Source organism: Exophiala oligosperma (genome assembly GCF_000835515.1).
Source record: "Exophiala oligosperma strain CBS 72588 unplaced genomic scaffold supercont1.3, whole genome shotgun sequence".
Lineage (NCBI taxonomy): Eukaryota > Fungi > Ascomycota > Eurotiomycetes > Chaetothyriales > Herpotrichiellaceae > Exophiala > Exophiala oligosperma.
The window spans coordinates 2,898,503-2,917,464 of NW_015622820.1; the positions used below are offsets into that span (position 1 = coordinate 2,898,503).

General features: G+C 51.8%; 6 protein-coding genes across 6 annotated transcripts; 3 read left to right on the forward strand and 3 right to left on the reverse strand.

Annotated features, from left to right (window-relative positions):
- Positions 1-1,588: 1,588 nt before the first annotated feature.
- On the reverse strand, positions 1,589-3,240 carry PV06_03794 (uncharacterized protein). The gene has a single exon (XM_016404611.1). The coding sequence runs from the start codon at positions 3,006-3,008 to the stop codon at positions 1,755-1,757; it is 1,254 nt and encodes a 417-aa protein (XP_016265616.1). The 5' UTR covers positions 3,009-3,240; the 3' UTR covers positions 1,589-1,754.
- A 965-nt stretch (positions 3,241-4,205) lies between these two features.
- PV06_03795 (uncharacterized protein) lies at positions 4,206-7,592 on the reverse strand. Its single transcript, XM_016404612.1, has one exon. The coding sequence runs from the start codon at positions 7,340-7,342 to the stop codon at positions 4,448-4,450; it is 2,895 nt and encodes a 964-aa protein (XP_016265617.1). The 5' UTR covers positions 7,343-7,592; the 3' UTR covers positions 4,206-4,447.
- A 132-nt stretch (positions 7,593-7,724) lies between these two features.
- PV06_03796 (uncharacterized protein) lies at positions 7,725-11,090 on the forward strand. Its single transcript, XM_016404613.1, has one exon. The coding sequence runs from the start codon at positions 7,881-7,883 to the stop codon at positions 10,797-10,799; it is 2,919 nt and encodes a 972-aa protein (XP_016265618.1). The 5' UTR covers positions 7,725-7,880; the 3' UTR covers positions 10,800-11,090.
- Positions 11,091-11,318: 228 nt separating this feature from the next.
- PV06_03797 (uncharacterized protein) lies at positions 11,319-14,167 on the forward strand. The gene is made up of 2 exons (XM_016404614.1): positions 11,319-12,032; positions 12,088-14,167. The coding sequence occupies exons 1-2, from the start codon at positions 11,964-11,966 to the stop codon at positions 14,017-14,019; spliced, it is 2,001 nt and encodes a 666-aa protein (XP_016265619.1). The 5' UTR covers positions 11,319-11,963; the 3' UTR covers positions 14,020-14,167.
- A 195-nt stretch (positions 14,168-14,362) lies between these two features.
- PV06_03798 (uncharacterized protein) lies at positions 14,363-16,574 on the forward strand. Its single transcript, XM_016404615.1, has 2 exons — positions 14,363-14,967; positions 15,067-16,574. Exons 1-2 carry the CDS (start codon positions 14,465-14,467, stop codon positions 16,355-16,357), a joined length of 1,794 nt encoding a protein of 597 aa, XP_016265620.1. The 5' UTR covers positions 14,363-14,464; the 3' UTR covers positions 16,358-16,574.
- Positions 16,548-18,961, reverse strand: PV06_03799 (lysine-tRNA ligase). Its single transcript, XM_016404616.1, has 2 exons — positions 18,685-18,961; positions 16,548-18,625 (listed from the first exon to the last, which is right to left on the reverse strand). Exons 1-2 carry the CDS (start codon positions 18,895-18,897, stop codon positions 17,018-17,020), a joined length of 1,821 nt encoding a protein of 606 aa, XP_016265621.1. The 5' UTR covers positions 18,898-18,961; the 3' UTR covers positions 16,548-17,017.
- Between the last annotated feature and the right edge of the window lies 1 nt (position 18,962).

Consider the following 18,962-nt stretch of genomic DNA (forward strand, 5'->3'; position numbering starts at 1 on the left):
ACGGCCCCAGGCTTTTCGCCCAACGAATCTCCACCTCCACCTTGCTAAGTGGTCACTGCCTTACGGACTTGCTGCATCCCCGTTCAATCGATAACAGCCAATTCCTGATATCGATAGTTTTGCCTGATGATCACAGCCCTGATCTTCAGCCGATCACCGCCTGAATACAGCATCTTTGACAGCCGGGCACTGCCTCCTCCACGTGTCCTACCAAGAACAAGGCAACCTTGAACGGGTGCGAATTCACCACCTCAGATGGTTGAGAACTCTCTTGTGGCCTTGCACAGACTTTCTGATAGAAAACAACAACAATGCAAAGTTCTGGGTGCTCCATTCATCAAATTTAATCTCACCTGGGGAATAGTCACAAAAGATGTACTAAGTAAGCCTCAGAACGCTCCCCCGTCATTGTGGCCGGTCCACAGTGGGCATTCCATGGATGTTCTGAAACAACTGAGGGCGCCTTCATCAACCAGGCCAGCATCCTCTCCAATGACAGCCCGGTGTTTTCTCTCACTCTTGTCATGGTGTTTCCGGGTAAGTTCTCAGGACATCCGCTGTAAGCCAGCCTTAATACTACGAGCCTTCCGTAATATTAATGAGAACCACAATTTCGTCCTCCTGGTTTGACCTTGATCTCTTTGTGGAAGCTGTCATCGTGAAGCACAAAATCATCGATCCAGACAAAGTACAGAGTATTGGTTTGCAATCTACGGCTCGGTCCAGTGTCCACATCAGAAATAAAAATGTCCGCCGTTTGCGGGTCTTTGGACACTGCGAAAAAGTCCTATGTACTGTTTGTACGGAGTACTCGCGCAGAATGGTCGACTCCATGTCATTCCGTAACCATGCTACGGAGTACCATCAAACAATTCCCGCCTTCCTAGGCTTGCGGATGCAGCCACAGCAGGGTTCCCTTGACCTGTACTCCGTAAGCCCTCGCAAATCTCAAATTTGCTGCTACTACTGCTGCATTTCCGCCTTCCACTTTCGTCGTTTCAGCCGACTGCGTATCGTTCTGAACGGCCAAATCTCTGACAGGTCTACTACTGTGTCACTACCAGTTCCACAACCTCTAAGCTTGCGAGATTGTCACACGTTTCGAGAGGGACGAGAGGTGCCTTTCTTTTTCAAGTTCGTCACAAAAATCATCTCGCCCGGGCGGTTGCGACTTTGGTCCTCCCTTATACGGAGTAGAAGTCAGTCAATTTGTTACCTGTGATCTTCCAGCACAGTCTGCGGGACACTTCGGCGCAGCACAATATAATTGGGCATTCGTTGTCAACAAATTCTGGAGGTTGGAATGTCTGCAATTGAGAGGTGTAGGCGAGTCGCGCATTGACACGGTCGAGGCAGAGGAAACTCGCACAGGAGACGATACGATCAACATTCTTTGGGATAACAATGATCGCCCGAGTCTCCTGTGTATCTCGGCGCAGCCTTCGTTTGAAATAAGCGCTTTGCAGCTCCATTGAAGCGGATCGAAGAGACCTACTCTTCAATGGTAAGCATCTTTACTTGATGTTCTGAGCATTTTCAACGCGACGAGAATACTTCATTGATCGTACTGCATACGCAGTATCAATGGTCACAATGTCATCACAGATCCTTTTCTATATGTATATCAATATATGTTTGTCTTGCACCAGACACACTCAACGCCATTGCTGTTTCTTATTATCCCCCATGAAGAATCTTTTTGAGACCCTCCCACGCAAAAAGTCATCTGCGCCCTTTATTTAGCAGACTTTCCTCTAATGCTTTCCCTTGCCACCTGCGCGCCCTCCGAATCCCCAGCCGATCTGGTTGGCAACGTGAATCTCGGTCCCCAACTCTTCTGCAAAAGTCCATACCAGGCCGGGATTCTTCTGGAAGAGCCTCCCCACGAACACACCGTCGACGCCTGACTGGGCGATTTCCTCGGCCTGTGGACCATTCGTGATGGACCCGACGGCCGTGACGAGCATCTTGTCCCCGACGGCGTCCTTGACCGCCTTTGAGAAGGGCGCCTGGTATCCCGGTCCACCCTTGATCTTCTGACTCGGGTGGACACCGCCGGAACTCACGTCGAGCAAGTCCACGCCCAGGTCCGCGAGGATGGGCGCGAGCTTGACGGTGTCCCGCAGCGTCCAGGACTCCGGGAACTCCTTCTCGTCCTGACCCTCCAGCCAGTCGTCGGCGCTGATTCTCAGAAACAACGGCATGTCACTCGGGATGGCGGCGCGGACGGCCTCGACGATTTCACGCGTCAGTCGGGTCCTGTTCTCCCATGAACCACCGTACGCATCCGTGCGCTTGTTGCTCACGGGGCTGAGGAACTGGTGGAGTAGGTACCCGTGCGCGTTGTGGATCTCGACAACATCAAACCCGGCTTCGACGGCGCGCCTCGCGGCGGACACAAAGGCGTCCTTGATGCGGCGGATGCCCTCGAGGGTCAGGGCATTGGGGTGAGGGTAGGTCGGTGCGAAAGCGACGGCGCTGGGGGCGAGGGTGTCGTCGGGCCAGCCGTTCGCCTCACCGGCCAGGGCGGTGTCGCCGAGACTGAGCCAGGGTGCGACGGTGCTGGCTTTGCGCCCTGCGTGGCCGATCTGGATGGCGATCTTTTGGGATTGGCTGTGCGCGAACTCGACGATGCGTTTCAGGGGGGCAATCTGGCTGTCTTGCCACAGTCCGCTGTCCTCGGGCGTGATTCGACCCTCGGGCGTCACCGACGTTGCCTCCACCATCGCGAGCCCCGGCCCGCGCTGGATGATGCCGCCGAGGTGCGTCAGGTGCCAATCGGTCAGGTGGCCATCCTGCGCGGAGTACTGGCAGAGGGGTGAGAGCCAGATGCGGTTCTGGAAGGTGACTCCTCGGATTTTGAGGGGTTGGAATATCTTTGGGATGGCATGGTGGTCGGATTGAGGATCCCTCGCGGTCCCAGATGGTGGGTTCTGCGCGGGTGTGAAGTACGAGATGCCCTGAGCGGGCTTGTTGATTATCAGTGGTCTCTGATCTATGGAACCCATGATGGAAGTCGTGAAGGGAAAGAGATTTTGAGAATGACTAGGATTGCAGGAGGTGGTCGATTGAGAATGATACGATTCCGGTAGCAGTAGATGGACAGAAAGAGGTATTGTACTGGCGATGGTGGTGTTGTTTATCACGTACGGCAGAGTGAAGCGATTGCGACACTTTTATACTGGCCGACGGAGCACTTATGGAGTAGATGTACCGAAATCGAGTGACATTACCTTTACGTATTGTAGGTATTTTCTACGAGTACCGAAATGTTACCTAAGCATGCTGAACAAATGGCCGGATAGATGTCCCCCCAAAACGAAAGAAGAGATCCGTTTTTTTCCCTCAGTACGGAGTACGAGTAAAGGCTTTGAAATCAGAAACAAAAAGAAGCTTCCGTTGGAAACGATTTAGGAAAGACTGCCTATTTCATTCTACTCCCGTCGTCGTACGAGTGGATGTACAGTATGTACAGTACAAGGATCATGAACCCACATAAAAGACCACCTACAGTACTATCCGTATGACATTATTCTATGTACAAAGTACGAGCACTGATTCAACCGGCACATGTTCCCAAAGGAAAAAAAAAGGGCGATGACGTGATTTCAAACTGATCTCCAGAGTACGGCTAAAAGTTTTTGTTTTTGTTTTTTTGGCAAAGGACAAGGATAAATGTTCATATTACTAAGGTACGATATTGTTCTGTTACAGTACTTTGGTATTAGTAACCTACCTCGGGGTGTATTTCTCTTAATTATAATACATGGCCGAAAGGACTGGGATCATGCAGTCCCATGTCATTAATCGCTCCCGCCCTTCCCTCTTGATCGTTTCGTCAGACTTATACTCCCACTGTTGCCCTCGAACGTACTGTGTCGAGAGCCTGTCTGACACATTTCATGGTTCCCACTGTCCTCGCGCGAGCGCCACCGTCGTACTTCTATACCCCTCTACGAGTACTCCGTACCCATGACATGTTCACGTTCGTATGGCTTCACTTGACTTGTCATATCCAACATTCCTTCAAACTCGGAGGTGATTTCCAACTTTTGTACATGTGTGGAATAAGTTACGAAGAATGCTATTGGACACCAATGAGTACGGAGTACATACAGAAGAGTACATAAAAACATCCTGTATGGTGAGTTTTACATGACTTGTGCTTATGAACACACTATCTTAAATTGATGTTTTAATTTGATGGCATTCATAGTCATATCTGCCTTGGTACTCGTAGTGAACAAAACACCCCAACCCCAACCAACAACCGAACAAAATAAACCCCTTGTTTCTTGCTTCATACATCATCAATTGTCATGTTTCTCATAATTGGCATCCTAAATACTTCGTGTTCGATAAAAAATGGCGCTAATAACTCGACAAGGTCACCCAAGACCCAAAGACCACCTCATCATACGTACAATAGATCGATCAATCTTGTTAATCAAACGTTCCCAATGACGACCATATACCGGAGTTTATTGTCCTTGCTGGTCTTGTTGGTGTCCGGTCCACTCATCCCGTCGTCGAGTTGCATCTGGCTACTCTTCCAACCCCAGCTCTTGCTCACGTCGAACCGATCCGGAGCGCTCTCGTAGATGCTCAATAGCCGGCCGGCCTTGCTAGGTGAGTATATCTTGAAGTACGTCCGGATCGTAGGCCGCGAGTCCATATAAGGTGGCATGGTGGAAACATTGTATTTCCGGTTCCTGCGCACGAGCTCTTCATCCTCTTCATCTTCATCCAGCATTTGCGTGCCTGTGGCGCCCCCTTCTCCTCCAGAGTCCACCGTATTACCAGGCATTTGTGAAGTCTTGTTGTTGGTTGCTGCAATCCCGCCTATTCGATCCTTGGTGGGGGAGCTTTCCGTGTCGCCAAAGCGTACGGTCCCGGAGTCAAACTCCGTAGAGACCGACGATCCATCCTCGCGATCGGCTTCCGGCCCCCGAGCAGCTTCGCCGGTCCTCCAGATCTGATTGCGCCGTTCGTTCTTCCGAAGTAGCATCTCACGCTCGAGCTGTCCGATTCGATCGTCGACAGTGGCGGGGATGAACTGAGCCAGAGGGTCATCATTTGGGTCCTTGTCCTTGGCACGATGTAGATATATTCCGAGTTGTTGTGATTTCGAGTTGTTGACGCGTTGAATGTAGAGATTCCACAGGCTCCCTGCGTACCACACCGTCTGCGAGTAGATGCGTTTCTTCTCTTTTAGCGACCTCGGGTTGGGAAACTCGGCGGCGAAGCGAAACGGAGGATAATGGCTAAACCGGGGCGCATCCTCTGGCGAATAGTTCCTTGACGGAGGCCTACCACCTTCAATCACGTTTTGGCCAGTGAAGTCAAACGCCCAGGCCACATCCGTTGGTTCGAGACTCGCCGACAGTCTGGCTGCATTCGTGCTCCAGTCGGCGCCAATCGTCGCGTTCGATGCGATACAGGCTTCGCGGGTTCCGCCCATTACGCAGGACACATCATGGCTGGGAATCCAGAATTTCCGGGGCTTGCCATTGCCGTCCCATGAACCAGACTCCATCTCGAGACCAGCTTCGCTTGCCTCATCTTGCTCCCTTCCTTTCCCTTTGACCATGGCCGAGGCCTCTTGATCTGTGACAACCACTTCATAATCGTCGGCAACTTCGCTCAGCCCTAACTCAATATCTCCATCTCGAGCGTTGAGGACTTTTTGTCGAAGTTCCATGGACATCCACAAAGCATCAGATATAACCTTTTCTGGTAGTATAGGAACCCCGAGAATATCTCGGTGAGAGCGAATCTGTTGCAACTGCTCGAATCGCAGATGCACGTAGTGAATGCCCTCATCAAGAAGGACCAATAGCGGTGCAACTTCGGGTGTGGTATACAGAGCGATCCATGCGTCGTCCTTTTCGGACACATACCGATTGTTACCTGCAATCCTGTATGGAGCATCAAACCTCACCGCGAAAAACCGGAGGCTATTCGGCTTTGGATGAATGTATCGTCCTCCAGGAGAGACTAGACCATTCTCGACGGCTTTGGCCCGAAGACGGCGATTGAGTAGCTTCACCGCCAAATACCATCTGTCCCATTCTCCAGGCACGAAGAAAGGGTCACCGCCAACGATCTCACGAATGATCTCTGCGGGTATCTCGTCCCAGAACTCATATGGCATCTCCCAACCTTCCCTACACAACATAGCTTTGGCTGAGGCAAGGATACGATCTCCGGATTTGCCATAGTAATTGTTTGTGACGAGCTTGATGAGGCTGGCGAGCGTAGAAGGCTGCATTTGCCGAAGAATGCTTTCGACACATGAATCAACCAGGTCTGGTATGTCGAGCCAACAGCCCGTTGCGAAAAGTCCAATGGCTTCTTCCTCTTCCTGAAGTGGAAACTGCGTGCCATATATCCTTTTCAAGGCAAGCTCAAATGCAGTTTTTGTAATGTTTGCATCGATATCCTCAGGCAGAATGGTTATTTCTTTGGCACTACTTTCTGCCCATGATCCAGAAAATGCCGAGGCAAAGAAAGGGACTCGGTCGAGTAGAAGTTTATGAAGTTTATAAGCTTGTCCAAAGGCGTGCACTGTTATATCGGAGTGGCGTCCTTCTTCAAATCCAAAGTGGAATAGGTGGCCGGTCAGAGTCGAGGTATCACCAATACTCCGGCCAATACCCGAGATGGCACGGATATAGGATGGACCTCTCGACAAACTTGGACTTCGTGCATCCCCAGGAACGAATAGGCGAGAGACGGTAGCCGGGGTACTGGCTGAGGCAATATCCAGAGCATTTGTCGTCGTGTTTGTCGTTGGGTCATCGACATCTTTCTCTGAGCTGTTTAGAGGTTGTCTATTTGCAGTCACTGGTGTTGAAGGAGTAGTATCACCAGGCCGACTAAGACTTCGACGGCTGCCGCCGGCATGTGTCAATGCAGCCAAGGGTCCTGTGGTACTGGAAGAGATCGCACCACTCATTGATGCTAGAGCAGTGTTTGCCGATATAGAAGCGGTTGGAGGTCCAGATGCGAAGATGGATCGAAGCGGAGGCTCGAACGAAGTTGTCGGGATGCTTTGCTCTCCATAGTTACTTGCAAGAACCTGGTTCGCAGACGCGGCTCTTCGTTGCGATAGTGGCCGTGAAGGACTCCCCGTGGTCTGTGGCAGCGGTGATCTGATAACTCTGGAGGAGGATGTATCGGCTAGATATTGTGATGAATGCAAAGGTGAAGCCACGCTGTTCCGGTCACTCCAGGGCGACCTAGGGTTTTCTGGATTTGGGGCTGAGGGCTCGTAATCACTGAAGAGTCCTTCCACATCATCTCTGGAAGCACTCCAACCGGACAAGCCTTCTTGGTCCATTCTAAAAGGGCTCAATTGGCCCGACAGTTTATTGTGAGACGCTTTATGATGTGGCCAGCCGCTTCATGGTAATTGCCAGAAGCCTGATGGTCACAGCTTCGAGGGAACGGCAATGACCCTTGGGAACCAACGGCTCTGGTATTCTTGACTCAGTATCTGGGTCGAAGACTCGGCGACCACAGTGTAGATGGTGTTACTCCGTATGAGGTTTGGACGTGAAAGTTGGAAGTTGGCAGGTGATGAATGAGACTAGCTGATGTGTGATGCCTTGTGGCTGGTGGCTGGTGGCCTGGTCTTATCGATAACGAGCCGAGTGACTCTCTTTGGATGCCGCAAAAGTGACATCTTTTGTTTCTCGCAGGCTCTCCTACATTAGAAACCACTTGTTCACGAGCAGGACTAACAACTAATTACCCATGCGTGGAATTTTGTGCTGGATTTTCCTGAAAGCCCACTGCTCGTGATTGACTATATTCACCAAGGCCATTTAGTTCTAAAATCATGGCCCTTTGGCCACTCGACTCACTTTCAATTCTAGATGGACGGACATACAGATCACCCCTCCGTTCCGAACGGTAATACCGTGCTTTACCGAGAACCCTTGAATCCTATCGACCCTCCAAACAGTCTCGGGCACAATGCAGCCGCCCCGAAAAGACCAGAACCTCCAGTACGACGTTCACAGGGGGTGGCCTCCTCTCGAGATCAGAGCCCAATGGGTTTAACGACCAGGGATACAAGGTTGGACTCGAACGGGGTTGATGGACATAACAATGATATGAAAGGCCACAAACTCCTGAACAGTGCTTTGTTGCCTGAAAATGCCAATGAAACCACGAAATCACCCGATAATGGAGCACGCAAGTCCCCTTCGAACGGACCTGAGAACGCACGCAAAGCATCAGGGAGCGCAGGTCAGAGAGTGCCTTGGGGCACAACACCGGATGGATATAAAGGCATGGAATCTCCTTCTCATCCAGAAAATGTGCTCAAATTGTCGCCGGAGAAGTTACAAGACCTTACGGCCTCCCCAGAATCATTACCGCTTCGAGCTATTGATTCGACTGCGCAGCATCACAAAGCCAGACCCAGTCCCCTTCCTTCTGCACAGCTTTCCGATGTATTCACAGATGAAGGACCCGCGCCGGCGGTCGCAATCCGTTCGCCTCTTCTTCCTTCAGCCGATATGGGTGACTCCAGGAGACCACGACATTTAACCATCGAGACTGGTGGCCGGCAGCGACATCCCGAGATCACACCTAGCCCAAGGCCCGGTCTCCTTCAGCGTGCCATCTCAACACCTGGGTCGATCAGAAGTCCTCAGTCGCCGCAGAAGGGGGAACGGGTCCGTCCAACACTCGTAGTGCCCGACGGTTCATCACGCACTGAGGGCGCAGATGGAAGGCGATACTCATCGTCTGGACGTCCATTGCCCTCTCCAATGCCAACATCCATCCCTCTTCCACCATTATCACTTCCGACTTATCTGCAGCTGGAATTGTCTTCTCAACGGCCCTCACAGCTATATATTCACAGATCTGCTGCCAGCGACTTCCCCTATGAATCATCTCGTGCGAAGATTGAAAGGCTCATGAATTTCCTGTTACTCCCTCCACACCTAGAGGGCGTGCTTTGGTTTGGTATTCTGGCTTGCCTCGATTCATGGCTATACATCTTCACTATACTCCCGCTCCGGCTCCTGAAATCTATCTACATCCTCGTTCAATCCTGGACTATCAATCTGACGACTGAAGTTCACTTTGTTTCCAGCTTTGTATACCAAGGCACTGGTCGAATGTGGAAGAGACGGCGAAGCAGCATCCCTCCGAATACAGGCCGGAAAGTGTCAGAACCAAGTGCCACGGAACCCAGGTCCACGCAGAATGCGTCGTTACAGACTCGCAGGCAGAATCGACATCATCGGCGGACAAAATCAGTTCCTTCCGCGCTGCTACCGGATGACAAAGCTGATCTTTTGAGAGGCCTTTTGATCCTCACCACCTGCACAGTCCTATTGAGACTCGACGCCAGCAGAATGTATCACTGGGTTCGTGGACAAGCAGCGATAAAGCTCTATGTCATCTACAACATCTTGGAAGTTTGCGATCGACTCTTCTCCGCGATCGGACAAGATGTTCTCGAATGCTTGTTTTCTCGTGAAGCACTTGAGCGGAAACCGGATGGCCATAGCAAAATCTTGCGGCCTTTCTGGCTGTTTGTACTTGCTCTTGTGTACACAGTCATTCATTCGGTGGCTCTATTCTACCAAGTTATCACGCTCAACGTCGCTGTCAACTCATATTCCAACGCCCTCATTACACTTTTGATGTCGAACCAGTTTGTCGAAATCAAAGGCACAGTGTTCAAGAAATTCGAAAAGGAGAATTTATTCCAATTAACCTGTGCGGACGTGGTTGAGCGTTTTCAATTGTGGCACATGCTTGTCATTATTGCAGCTCGCAATATCGTTGAGACTGGAGGACTGAGCTCTGGACTCAGCGCATTGATGAACGCGGCTTCTGCGACAGCGTCAGCGCCGTCGGCTAGCAACAGCAGTCTGCCCTTGACAGGTGCAGTTCCTCCTAGGTCAGCGAGCTCGATCTTACCAAGTTCTTTTACTCTCCTACCGGCAGTGGTCAACTCGATAACTTCGTATGCCCCGGCTGTTAGCCAGGTACTGGGACCATTTTTTGTTGTGTTGGGATCTGAGATGTTGGTTGATTGGTTGAAACATGCCTACATCAATAAATTCAACAACACACGTCCTGCGATTTACGATCGCTTCCTTGACGTCTTGGCCAAGGACTACTACACGAATGCTTTTGGCGATCAGAATCTCACAAAAAGGCTGGGCCTTCCTGTTATCCCTTTGAGTTGTCTCTTCATCCGAGCAAGCGTGCAGACGTATCAGATGTTCATGGCGGCATGGGTTCCTTCAACTGCACCCAGTTCATCGACCAGCCTGGCCAGCATATACGAAGACTATTCAGCAGCACGGTCATCCTTGCCTCTGAGTACAAGTGCAACCATCTCCAGGACAGTTGATGACATCATCCGATCGATACCAACGGTGATCACAAAGTCCAGCATTGTGACTCACATGACGACTGTTCTCATGTTCCTTTTACTGTTTTTGATCTTGCTGGCGTGCAAGCTGGTCTTAGGAATGGTCCTTCTAGCCTTCGCCAGGTCTCGATACCACTCTATGAAATCACGGGAGAAGAACACTGTACACCATGTAGAAGGAGGCCGTCGGGTAGGAGGTTGGGGAGTGGTCGAGGTGGACGAGGACAAAAGACGGTGGATTTACGAAGACGATGCTGCAGGTCTCCGGGCGCTGAGAGAAAAGGAAGAACGAGACAAGAACAAACAGCAAAAAGAAAAAGAGAGAGGGCACGGAGTAGATGCCTTTGACAAAGTGAAACGATATGAAATGGTGGCCAAGAGGATATGGTGATGTGTACGGAGTTGCATAGTGTCCCTTGCACAATAGGCACTCCCTACAAGTATCCGCACCCCGTATTCCATGCAAGATAGTTCGTACTCTGAAGTAAAACTTGATCAGCGGCGTTTTGCGGTCTATGTTTTGGCTGCGGGCAAGATCGGCTTCATATCCATTCACAAACAAGCATCCGAACGGGCACAACGGGTTCCTGCATGAGCCGATCGAAGGTCACGAATGAGAGATCGGGGGGCTGACGCGTGGCGTGTTTGAGGATTCGGATCCAGGGGAAGAAGAGACCAAACCCTTTGGGCGTTGCTAGATCGTTGTAGGCATAGTCTTGTCAATTCTTGTTTGAGATGGGCGGCCTTTGGAGCCTCCGGGCTCCACGTAAGCTGCCCTTGAGCCATTGACATCTCATCTGATGCTGGGGTGGCTCCAGTTCAATCACTCTAGTCCCAGTAAAGCACCCATAACTCCCGTACAGTACACATCTCCAGACAAACCTCCTCCCTGGTCACGCATTCCCATTCACTCGTTCATCCCTTCTGCGCTTGCTATTCTCTTCTATTGTCCGTCCCAGCAATCAATCACTCTCCTTACAATTGTTGCATCAGATCCCTCGCTATTCGATACAACCAAAAAAATTCACCTTTCAGCCACTCCTTACTGTACCTCTCGGTTTCTGTCATTGTTCTCAACCAGGGTGCTCGGTCCACATCGAGCCCGGTCCATTCTTTCAACCCAGCCGCCCTTGTCCCTGTGCTTTTTGTCCGTCCGCAGTCAACCACGCGCACCCAGGCTCGTGATTGTTCCTCTGCGACGGAGTACTCATCCTCAATTCCTTGTATCCTCGTCGGTCCCAATAACCAAGGAGAATCGTTCGACGGGTTTCTCATATCAACAGTGATACTCCTGTCACCAAGGAATCTTTCAAGGAAGCAATGAAATAAAGCTCTTCAATACAAAGGCGAACCCAAGGCAATCGAGCTGGACTCTTGTCTCTGACCAGCGGCTGAGCCGTGCTGCAACACCTGCCACCAACATACACACGACCTGTGTTGAGAACAGTAAATACCGGCCACAAACCTGGTCATCCTCTCGTTGAATCATCATCCAGTTCCTGCCCGGCCGCAGCTGACTGCGAGTTATCACAAAAACCAAAATACCACATTCATTATGGGCTGCTGCGGTGGTGAAAGAGAAAAGTTCGGCGCCTTGAGCGCTGAACAGAAATGGGAATACATTGTGAGTGTTGGCCAGAGGAAGAGAAGTTTTATACCCTGACTGACCCGCTGTACAGAATCTTGAGGACTTCAAATCTTCCTCGTGCTGGACACCGTTTGCCTATGGCTACCTCCTTGTTATGCTTGTCGTTTCCATATCCGTCTACGCAGTCGATACCTTTACCGCCATCAACCTCCTCGCATTCGACCGGTGGGCTGGACAGATCAAACCAGAAATTCCTCTGAATATCTCGCGATGGATCTTTGCGGGATGTATCATCCTCTCTTTCGTTCTTCTAGTCTATCGGTGGTGGCGTGCGGTTAGAGTCATGAGACAAGGTGGCGTGGCTAAGAGTTATCTTGACCCGTTGGCGGTACGAGTGCAATCCATCAGATGGGGACAGGGAAAAGGATGGAAACGATTCTTGGTGTTTGCTGAATTGACCAAGAGTCGGAAGGGTGCCGACTACGTTGCCCTCTTCACCTACTTTTCATTCGAGGCCTGGTTACGAATTGTGTTTGCCGAAGGTCCACGACAAGTTATCAATGCAATTACCCTCTACTCAGTCTTGAGGTTGAAGCTGATCCCGGTGGGCGAGCATGCCCCCAACGACGGACACTCTCCCATTGTCCAATTCTTTGTCAATGTCGGCATCCTAGCAGATTCCAATCACCTACAGGCCGTCATTTTGTTCGGTATGCTGTGGACACTGGTCATCTGGGTTATCTCAGTCATCAGTCTGATGGTGTCTGTGGTCCTCTATCTGCTTTTCCTTTGGCATCATATCCCCAGTGGCGATGGAGGTCTTACGGGTTATTGCCGGAAAAAGATCAATCGAAGAATGGAGAGGATTGTGAGAACCAAGGTGGACAAAGCGTTGAAGAAAGAAAATCAACTTCGAGCTCGACAAGAAGCCCAGGCTGCTCGAGAAGGACTTGAAATCAAGAAGCAACCTACTCTGCCCAACCTCAGCACCGATAAATTAGACGCCTTCCCAGGTTTGTCTCGACAGACAACAATGACTACTCTGCCCGAATACACATCCAGACCAGGGACGGGAAGGAATAGCAACGAGTCACTGCCAACCTTACCAAATATTTCCTCTCGACCGCCAATGCCGGTGCGCACTGTCACGCATGGATCGACGGCCTCTTTTGAAAGCTTCACGTCGAACGCACCTTTGATGAGCTCCGCAGGAGAAATGGGCACGACACCAGACCGAGGACAAGATCCCAATGGTGCTTGGTATGGCAGACCATTGCCCAATCGAAATCCAACAGGGATGTCTCAGTATTCTCAGCGCTCATATAGCCCAGCCCCCAATCGACCAGGCACAGCGCAAGGAAATCGAAATGATCCTGGATCTTATCAAATGGATCCTCTCCCACGACCTGGCACTGGCATGTCCAACCACTCTCTCCCGCGATACACTCCGAACAGTTCTGGAGCTCTCCCTTACCCAGATGATCGGAGCTCTACGTCATCCAAGGCGCCTTCGTGGTCTGGATCGAACTCCGACCCAGCTGTAGACAGTATGGGACGTCGTGCGCCAGCCGCTGTTGGACCTGCCTTTCCAAGCATTTCCGAAGAACGAGGCCGCATGTCACCTCTTCCTGGTCCACAATTTCGGTCGCAAACTCCTGTCAGAGGTCCAGAACGATCATTCACACCAAACGGACCACCGCCTCGAGCCATGACAGCAGGTGGTCCACCACCAGTCGACAGGTCTTTCACGCCTAATGGCCTGCCTTCACGGGCTATGACACCATCAGGTGGACCGACATTACCTCGACTACAAAATACATCAGGTGCAGGATACGTACCGTATTCGGAGGAACCACGTTCAATGACCCCTGCATCCTCGATACCGCCCAGTGCTACAATTCGTAGTGTTAATGAGCCAACAAGAAGCTATTCACCGTTCAGACCCCAGGGATCTGGACCACAAGGAAGAGCACCACCTTCAAGACAGGGTAGTGCAGTTGACGATATCTTGGACCATTATTGACCGATCAACTAACCTGATCCCTGCTAATACTCCATATTTGGGCTCATGACCACGAATTTTATAATGATGATAAATAGCTAGCGAACTTGTGTGTGTGTATCAAGAGTGTCACAATCGATGCTTCAATCAATTACATTTGAAACTAAAATGATCGATTTGTCCGAGGATATCGATTCCTCGTTCAACCTTGGCATAAAATGATGTATACAGGTAGAACATGTAGTCCGTACAGATTACAATTGATCACCAGCAATGTGGTCTGACTTGAGCTGGATATTTTTGTAAGCTCTCCGATTGGTTAGAAACTGAAATGTACGGATACGAGGTTGTTCACAGGTAGATCCAGTAACAACGGTAGTCGGGTACTGCACCTTTTTCTTTCTCTCTTCTGTTTCATTCTCCTCTGTCTGCCTGCAGCATTGAACACAGCGTTGGCTTTCCAGTCATGCTGCCCGGCTCAGGCTTTGCGCGAGCTCTTCGCGAAGCCGCGCCAGGTTTGTCCAAGCGGTTTTTTTCCAACTGCGGTCATCCTCGCAAGGTTGAACAACATCTTCGTCGCCCGTTCACGCAGCAGACTCAAACCTTGACGACCGCGGAATCTACCACGAGAACGGCCGCCTCCCGACGACCCTTCGTGCAAGGATGCGGCACACAGCAGCAGTCGAGCGTCAGTAGGAGGTACGATGCGGCCAAGAGATTCGAGTCTACTCGCTTGTTCTCGGCCTCTGCAAATTCAAGAGCTACTCTACAAAAGACCGCGGCGGCGGCGGAGAGTGGTGAGGCTGCGCAGTCTAGCGATGGAGATGCCGCCGGGCAGAACAAGAACAACTCGTCGTCGTCTTTCCCGGATACGTCGTCCAACACAGTGGCGTACTGGCTTCTCGGTAGCGCCGCGAGTGTCTTTGGGATTGTGGTGTTTGGTGGTCTCACCAGACTCACAGAGTCAGGGTACGTTCAAGAAATATACGACAATGCTTATACGCTTTTGTTGCTTTGCTCTGGCCTACACTTGTTTCGAATGACTAACAATTGGTTCTTCTTTTCCAGACTAAGTATAACAGAATGGAAACCGGTGACTGGATCCCTCCCACCCATGTCCCAAGAAGATTGGGAATCCGAATTCGCCAAATACCGTTCGTCGCCGGAATTCAAAATGCTGAATTCGCGCATGACACTCGAGGAGTTCAAGAGTATATACTGGATGGAATGGATTCACAGACTCTGGGGTCGGTTCATCGGCCTCTCGTTCGTCCTGCCGGCCGCGTACTTCGTCGCCAGGCGGCGAGTGTCACGCAGCATGGCGGTGAGGTTACTGGGTATCGCCGGCCTGATCGGGTTCCAGGGTTTCATCGGTTGGTGGATGGTCAAGTCGGGACTCAAGGACGACTTGTTCGCCCCGGGCAGTCACCCACGCGTGTCGCAGTACCGGTTGACGGCACACCTGGGTGCTGCGTTTCTCTGTTACCTCGCCATGCTTTGGAACGGCTTGGACATTCTCAGGACGAACAAAATCCTCAAGGCTTCCACCGCGGCACCGGCCAGAGCACAAGGTGTTTTCGACACTCTCAAAACCCCCGCTCTCAGACCGTTCAAGCGGTACGTGGGTTTGTTGGCGGGGCTGGTTTTTATCACGGCAATGTCCGGAGGTCTCGTCGCCGGTCTGGACGCGGGTCTGATCTACAACGAGTTCCCTTACATGGGTCTCGGTTTGACCCCTCCCAGGTCGGAACTGTGGGACAAATTCTACTCCCGCGAAGAGGACGGGAGCGACCTGTGGTGGCGCAACATGTTGGAAAACCCTAGTCTGGTACAGTTGGACCATCGGATCCTCGCCACCACGACCTTCACGGCCGTCATGGCCCTGTGGGCTTTCAGTCGAACCGGGAACATGGCCAAGATCTTGCCCCGAGCCGCGAAGAAGGGAGTCCACGGGGTTGTGGGTTTCGTTTGGTTGCAGGTCACCTTGGGCATATGTACCTTGTTGTACCTCGTTCCCACACACCTGGCGAGCGCCCATCAAGCCGGCAGTCTGGCGTTGTTGACGTGGACCGTGGTCTTGGGAAGTCGGGTTTGGTTCCCGAAACAAGCGGCCAAGATTCTTGCTCAGCGTGCACAAAAGGCCGCTCTTCAAGGCGTTCAGGGCAACGCAGCAGCTGCTGCATCACCATCAGCAACTGCCGCAGCAGCCACAACGACGACGGGCCCAGTTTTGGCAGCGACAGTCGTGCCTGGCATCACGGCATTCGCCATGATGATGAGCAATCAAGCCGAAGGTGATTTGAGGGATCAACTCGTGTTGCAGCGGCAGAGGGGAAAGGAGGAGGTGGAACGACAGTAATCAGTGAGGGAAAGGTGGTGTTAAAGATGAGGAGCGGGTGACTTTGGGGGGTTTCCCTTAGTCCGTATATATACTCTCTGCTTCCTTGCCATCACTCGTTGTTGATGGCAACTGTACGACTACTTTGATATCATGTCATGTCATAGAGCAAGTAAGCCATGTTAAAACCCGGGAGCGTAAGGCCTTGAAAGAATAAAAAAAGACTCTTCGATTTCAATTCTCTCTTCTGACATATTGTTCGTGCCGCTGGTTATGCAAAGACACACACGTGTGTGATGGGACATGAGAAAGTTTCATCTGACCGTCTGGCCCCTCTCTGTCTCTTGTCTCTCTCCCCTTATTGTCTCGGTGTACATCATCACCCCAAAAAGGTTCCGGCTCCATTCCATGCCTCATCAACGTCTATAGCGTACAACTCGTATCTCATCCCAGTACGGTCTTTCTTGCCTCTCTTGTTTCTTCTCTCTCTCTCTTGGTAGTCTCCTTGAAAAGAAACCCCCACATGGCATCTCTCTATCCATCCACGCAAGATGCTAATTCTTTCCCAATATCTCTAGTCAGGTTTGCCAAATCCAGAGGGAGGCGAAGGTGAACTACTCTTCCCTTGAACAAGAGAAACAAGAAGGCGGTTCACTCGGTCTCGTTTACCGCTTTGATCAATCAATGCTTGACACTCACGTCCTCTTCAGGCATTGGCTCGATCCCGACGACTTCGGCGGCAAGTTGCTTGTCCTTTCCGGTGTTCTTCTCTTCCTTCATGAAGGGGAAGGCCAAAACCTCACGGATCGTGTAGTTGTCGGTCAGGAACATGACCATCCGATCGATACCCATACCCCAACCGCCCGTGGGGGGTAGACCGAACTCGAGGGCCGTGCAAAAGTTCTCGTCCACCATTTGCGCCTCGTCGTCACCTTGTGCCTTTTGGCGGGCCTGCTCTTCGAACCTCAATCGCTGATCGAACGGGTCGTTCAACTCGGTGTAAGCGTTGACAATCTCCTTCTTGCACACGAAGGCCTCGAAACGCTCGCAGATGCCGGCCTGGGAACGGTGGTACTTGGCCAAGGGGGACATCATTTGCGGATGGCCCGTGATGAAGGTGGGGTTGATGCACTTTTCCTCGATGAACTCGCCCACCAACTTGTCGAGCATGCGAGCGTTGGTCTCGGGCGGCGAGCACACGACGTTGACCTTCTTCAAGAGACGCTTGAAGAACTCGTTGGTCTCGGCGGTGTGGAGCTGGTCACCGGGGGGGAACTTCTCACCCGTCGCTTCTTCGAGGGCCGGGATCATGTCGATGCGCTTCCAGGGACGGGACCAGTCGACGTCGTACGTCTCGCCGGTCTGGGTGTGGAAAGTCGTCTTGTGTCCGCCGGTGACTTCCTTGACGAGTCCAGACACGAGCTCTTCGGTGCGGTCCATCACGTCATAGACGTCAGCGTAGGCCTCGTAGAATTCGCAGGTCGTGAACTCCGGGTTGTGCGTGAGATCGGCGCCCTCGTTGCGGAATTGCTTGCCTAGTTCGTACACACGTTCGATGCCACCGACCACGAGCATCTTGAGATACAGCTCCGGAGCGATTCGCATGAACATGTCGGTATCGTACTCGTTGATGTGTGTGACGAAGGGCTTGGCCGTGGCGCCGCCGGCGATCGAGTTCATCATTGGCGTTTCAACTTCGATGAAGCCATTCGAGTCGAAGTAGTTGCGGATGTAAGAGACGATCTTTGCCCGCGTGAGGAGGATGTTGCGAGAGCGGTCGCTCATGATCAAGTCGAGGTATCGTTGGCGGAAACGAGTTTCCACATCTTGAAGACCAAAGTGTTCCGAGGGTATTTGATGCAGACAGGGCGTGAGGAGGATGACTTCGTGCGCGAAGACGGAGAGTTCACCATCGTTGGGTCTGTTCTTGGGCGATGTCCGGCCTGGGTAGCCAATGACGCCGATGATGTCGCCTCGTCGGAGGTGTTCATGTTGTGCTTCGAATGCAACGTCGCCCTTGGCCTCTTGGGCTTGACACATGATCTGGACCTTTGTGCCGGCTCCTCTGATGTCGTAAAAGACCAGCTTGTTGCCCGACGCTCGCTTGGTGTAGACTCTGCCGGCGACTCGGATCTCGACGTCTTTCTTCTGCTCTCCTGGCTTGAGGTCGGCATGTTCAACGAGGAACTTGGGGATGTCGGTGTTGACTTGGAACTTGTGAGGATAGGGGTTTGGGTTCTTGGTTTCTCGCATGCGGTTGACCCGTCCACTCCGGATCTCGAAGTATTGCTACGAAGGGGGTAGGTTAGCAGGCCTGCGAAAATGAGCAACGGAAAAGATGGACCAACGTTCGGGTTGAGGTTGCTTTCGTCCAGTTCTGCGCTGGAAGCCTTCTTCTCAGGCTTGGGAGGCGCGGCGGCTGCCTTTTCCTTCTTCTTTTCCTCCTGTTGTCTTTGCTTCTGTCTCTTCTTCAATTCCGACTTGGAGACTCTTTCGCCTGTGACCTCGTCGAGGTGCAGGTTCGCAGTTTCCTGCGCGAGCGAAGTGTTTGCGTCCGCCATGCTGGAGGATTCTCAGTCGATTGTTTTGTCAAGACTTGAAAAGAAGAGCGGAGTGTCCTGCGTGG

Bases quoted from the DNA above. Each gene is read 5' to 3' on its own strand.
- PV06_03799 (XM_016404616.1), bottom strand. From the start codon at position 18,897: ATGGCGGACGCAAACACTTCGCTCGCGCAGGAAACTGCGAACCTGCAC. The intron at 18,626-18,684 runs GTTGGTCCATCT...CCCCCTTCGTAG, and splicing joins AAAGCAACCTCAACCCGAAC to CAATACTTCGAGATCCGGAG.
- PV06_03798 (XM_016404615.1), top strand. From the start codon at position 14,465: ATGCTGCCCGGCTCAGGCTTTGCGCGAGCTCTTCGCGAAGCCGCGCCA. The intron at 14,968-15,066 runs GTACGTTCAAGA...CTTCTTTTCCAG, and splicing joins ACCAGACTCACAGAGTCAGG to ACTAAGTATAACAGAATGGA.
- PV06_03795 (XM_016404612.1), bottom strand. From the start codon at position 7,342: ATGGACCAAGAAGGCTTGTCCGGTTGGAGTGCTTCCAGAGATGATGTG.
- PV06_03797 (XM_016404614.1), top strand. From the start codon at position 11,964: ATGGGCTGCTGCGGTGGTGAAAGAGAAAAGTTCGGCGCCTTGAGCGCT. The intron at 12,033-12,087 runs GTGAGTGTTGGC...CCCGCTGTACAG, and splicing joins AACAGAAATGGGAATACATT to AATCTTGAGGACTTCAAATC.
- PV06_03794 (XM_016404611.1), bottom strand. From the start codon at position 3,008: ATGGGTTCCATAGATCAGAGACCACTGATAATCAACAAGCCCGCTCAG.
- PV06_03796 (XM_016404613.1), top strand. From the start codon at position 7,881: ATGGACGGACATACAGATCACCCCTCCGTTCCGAACGGTAATACCGTG.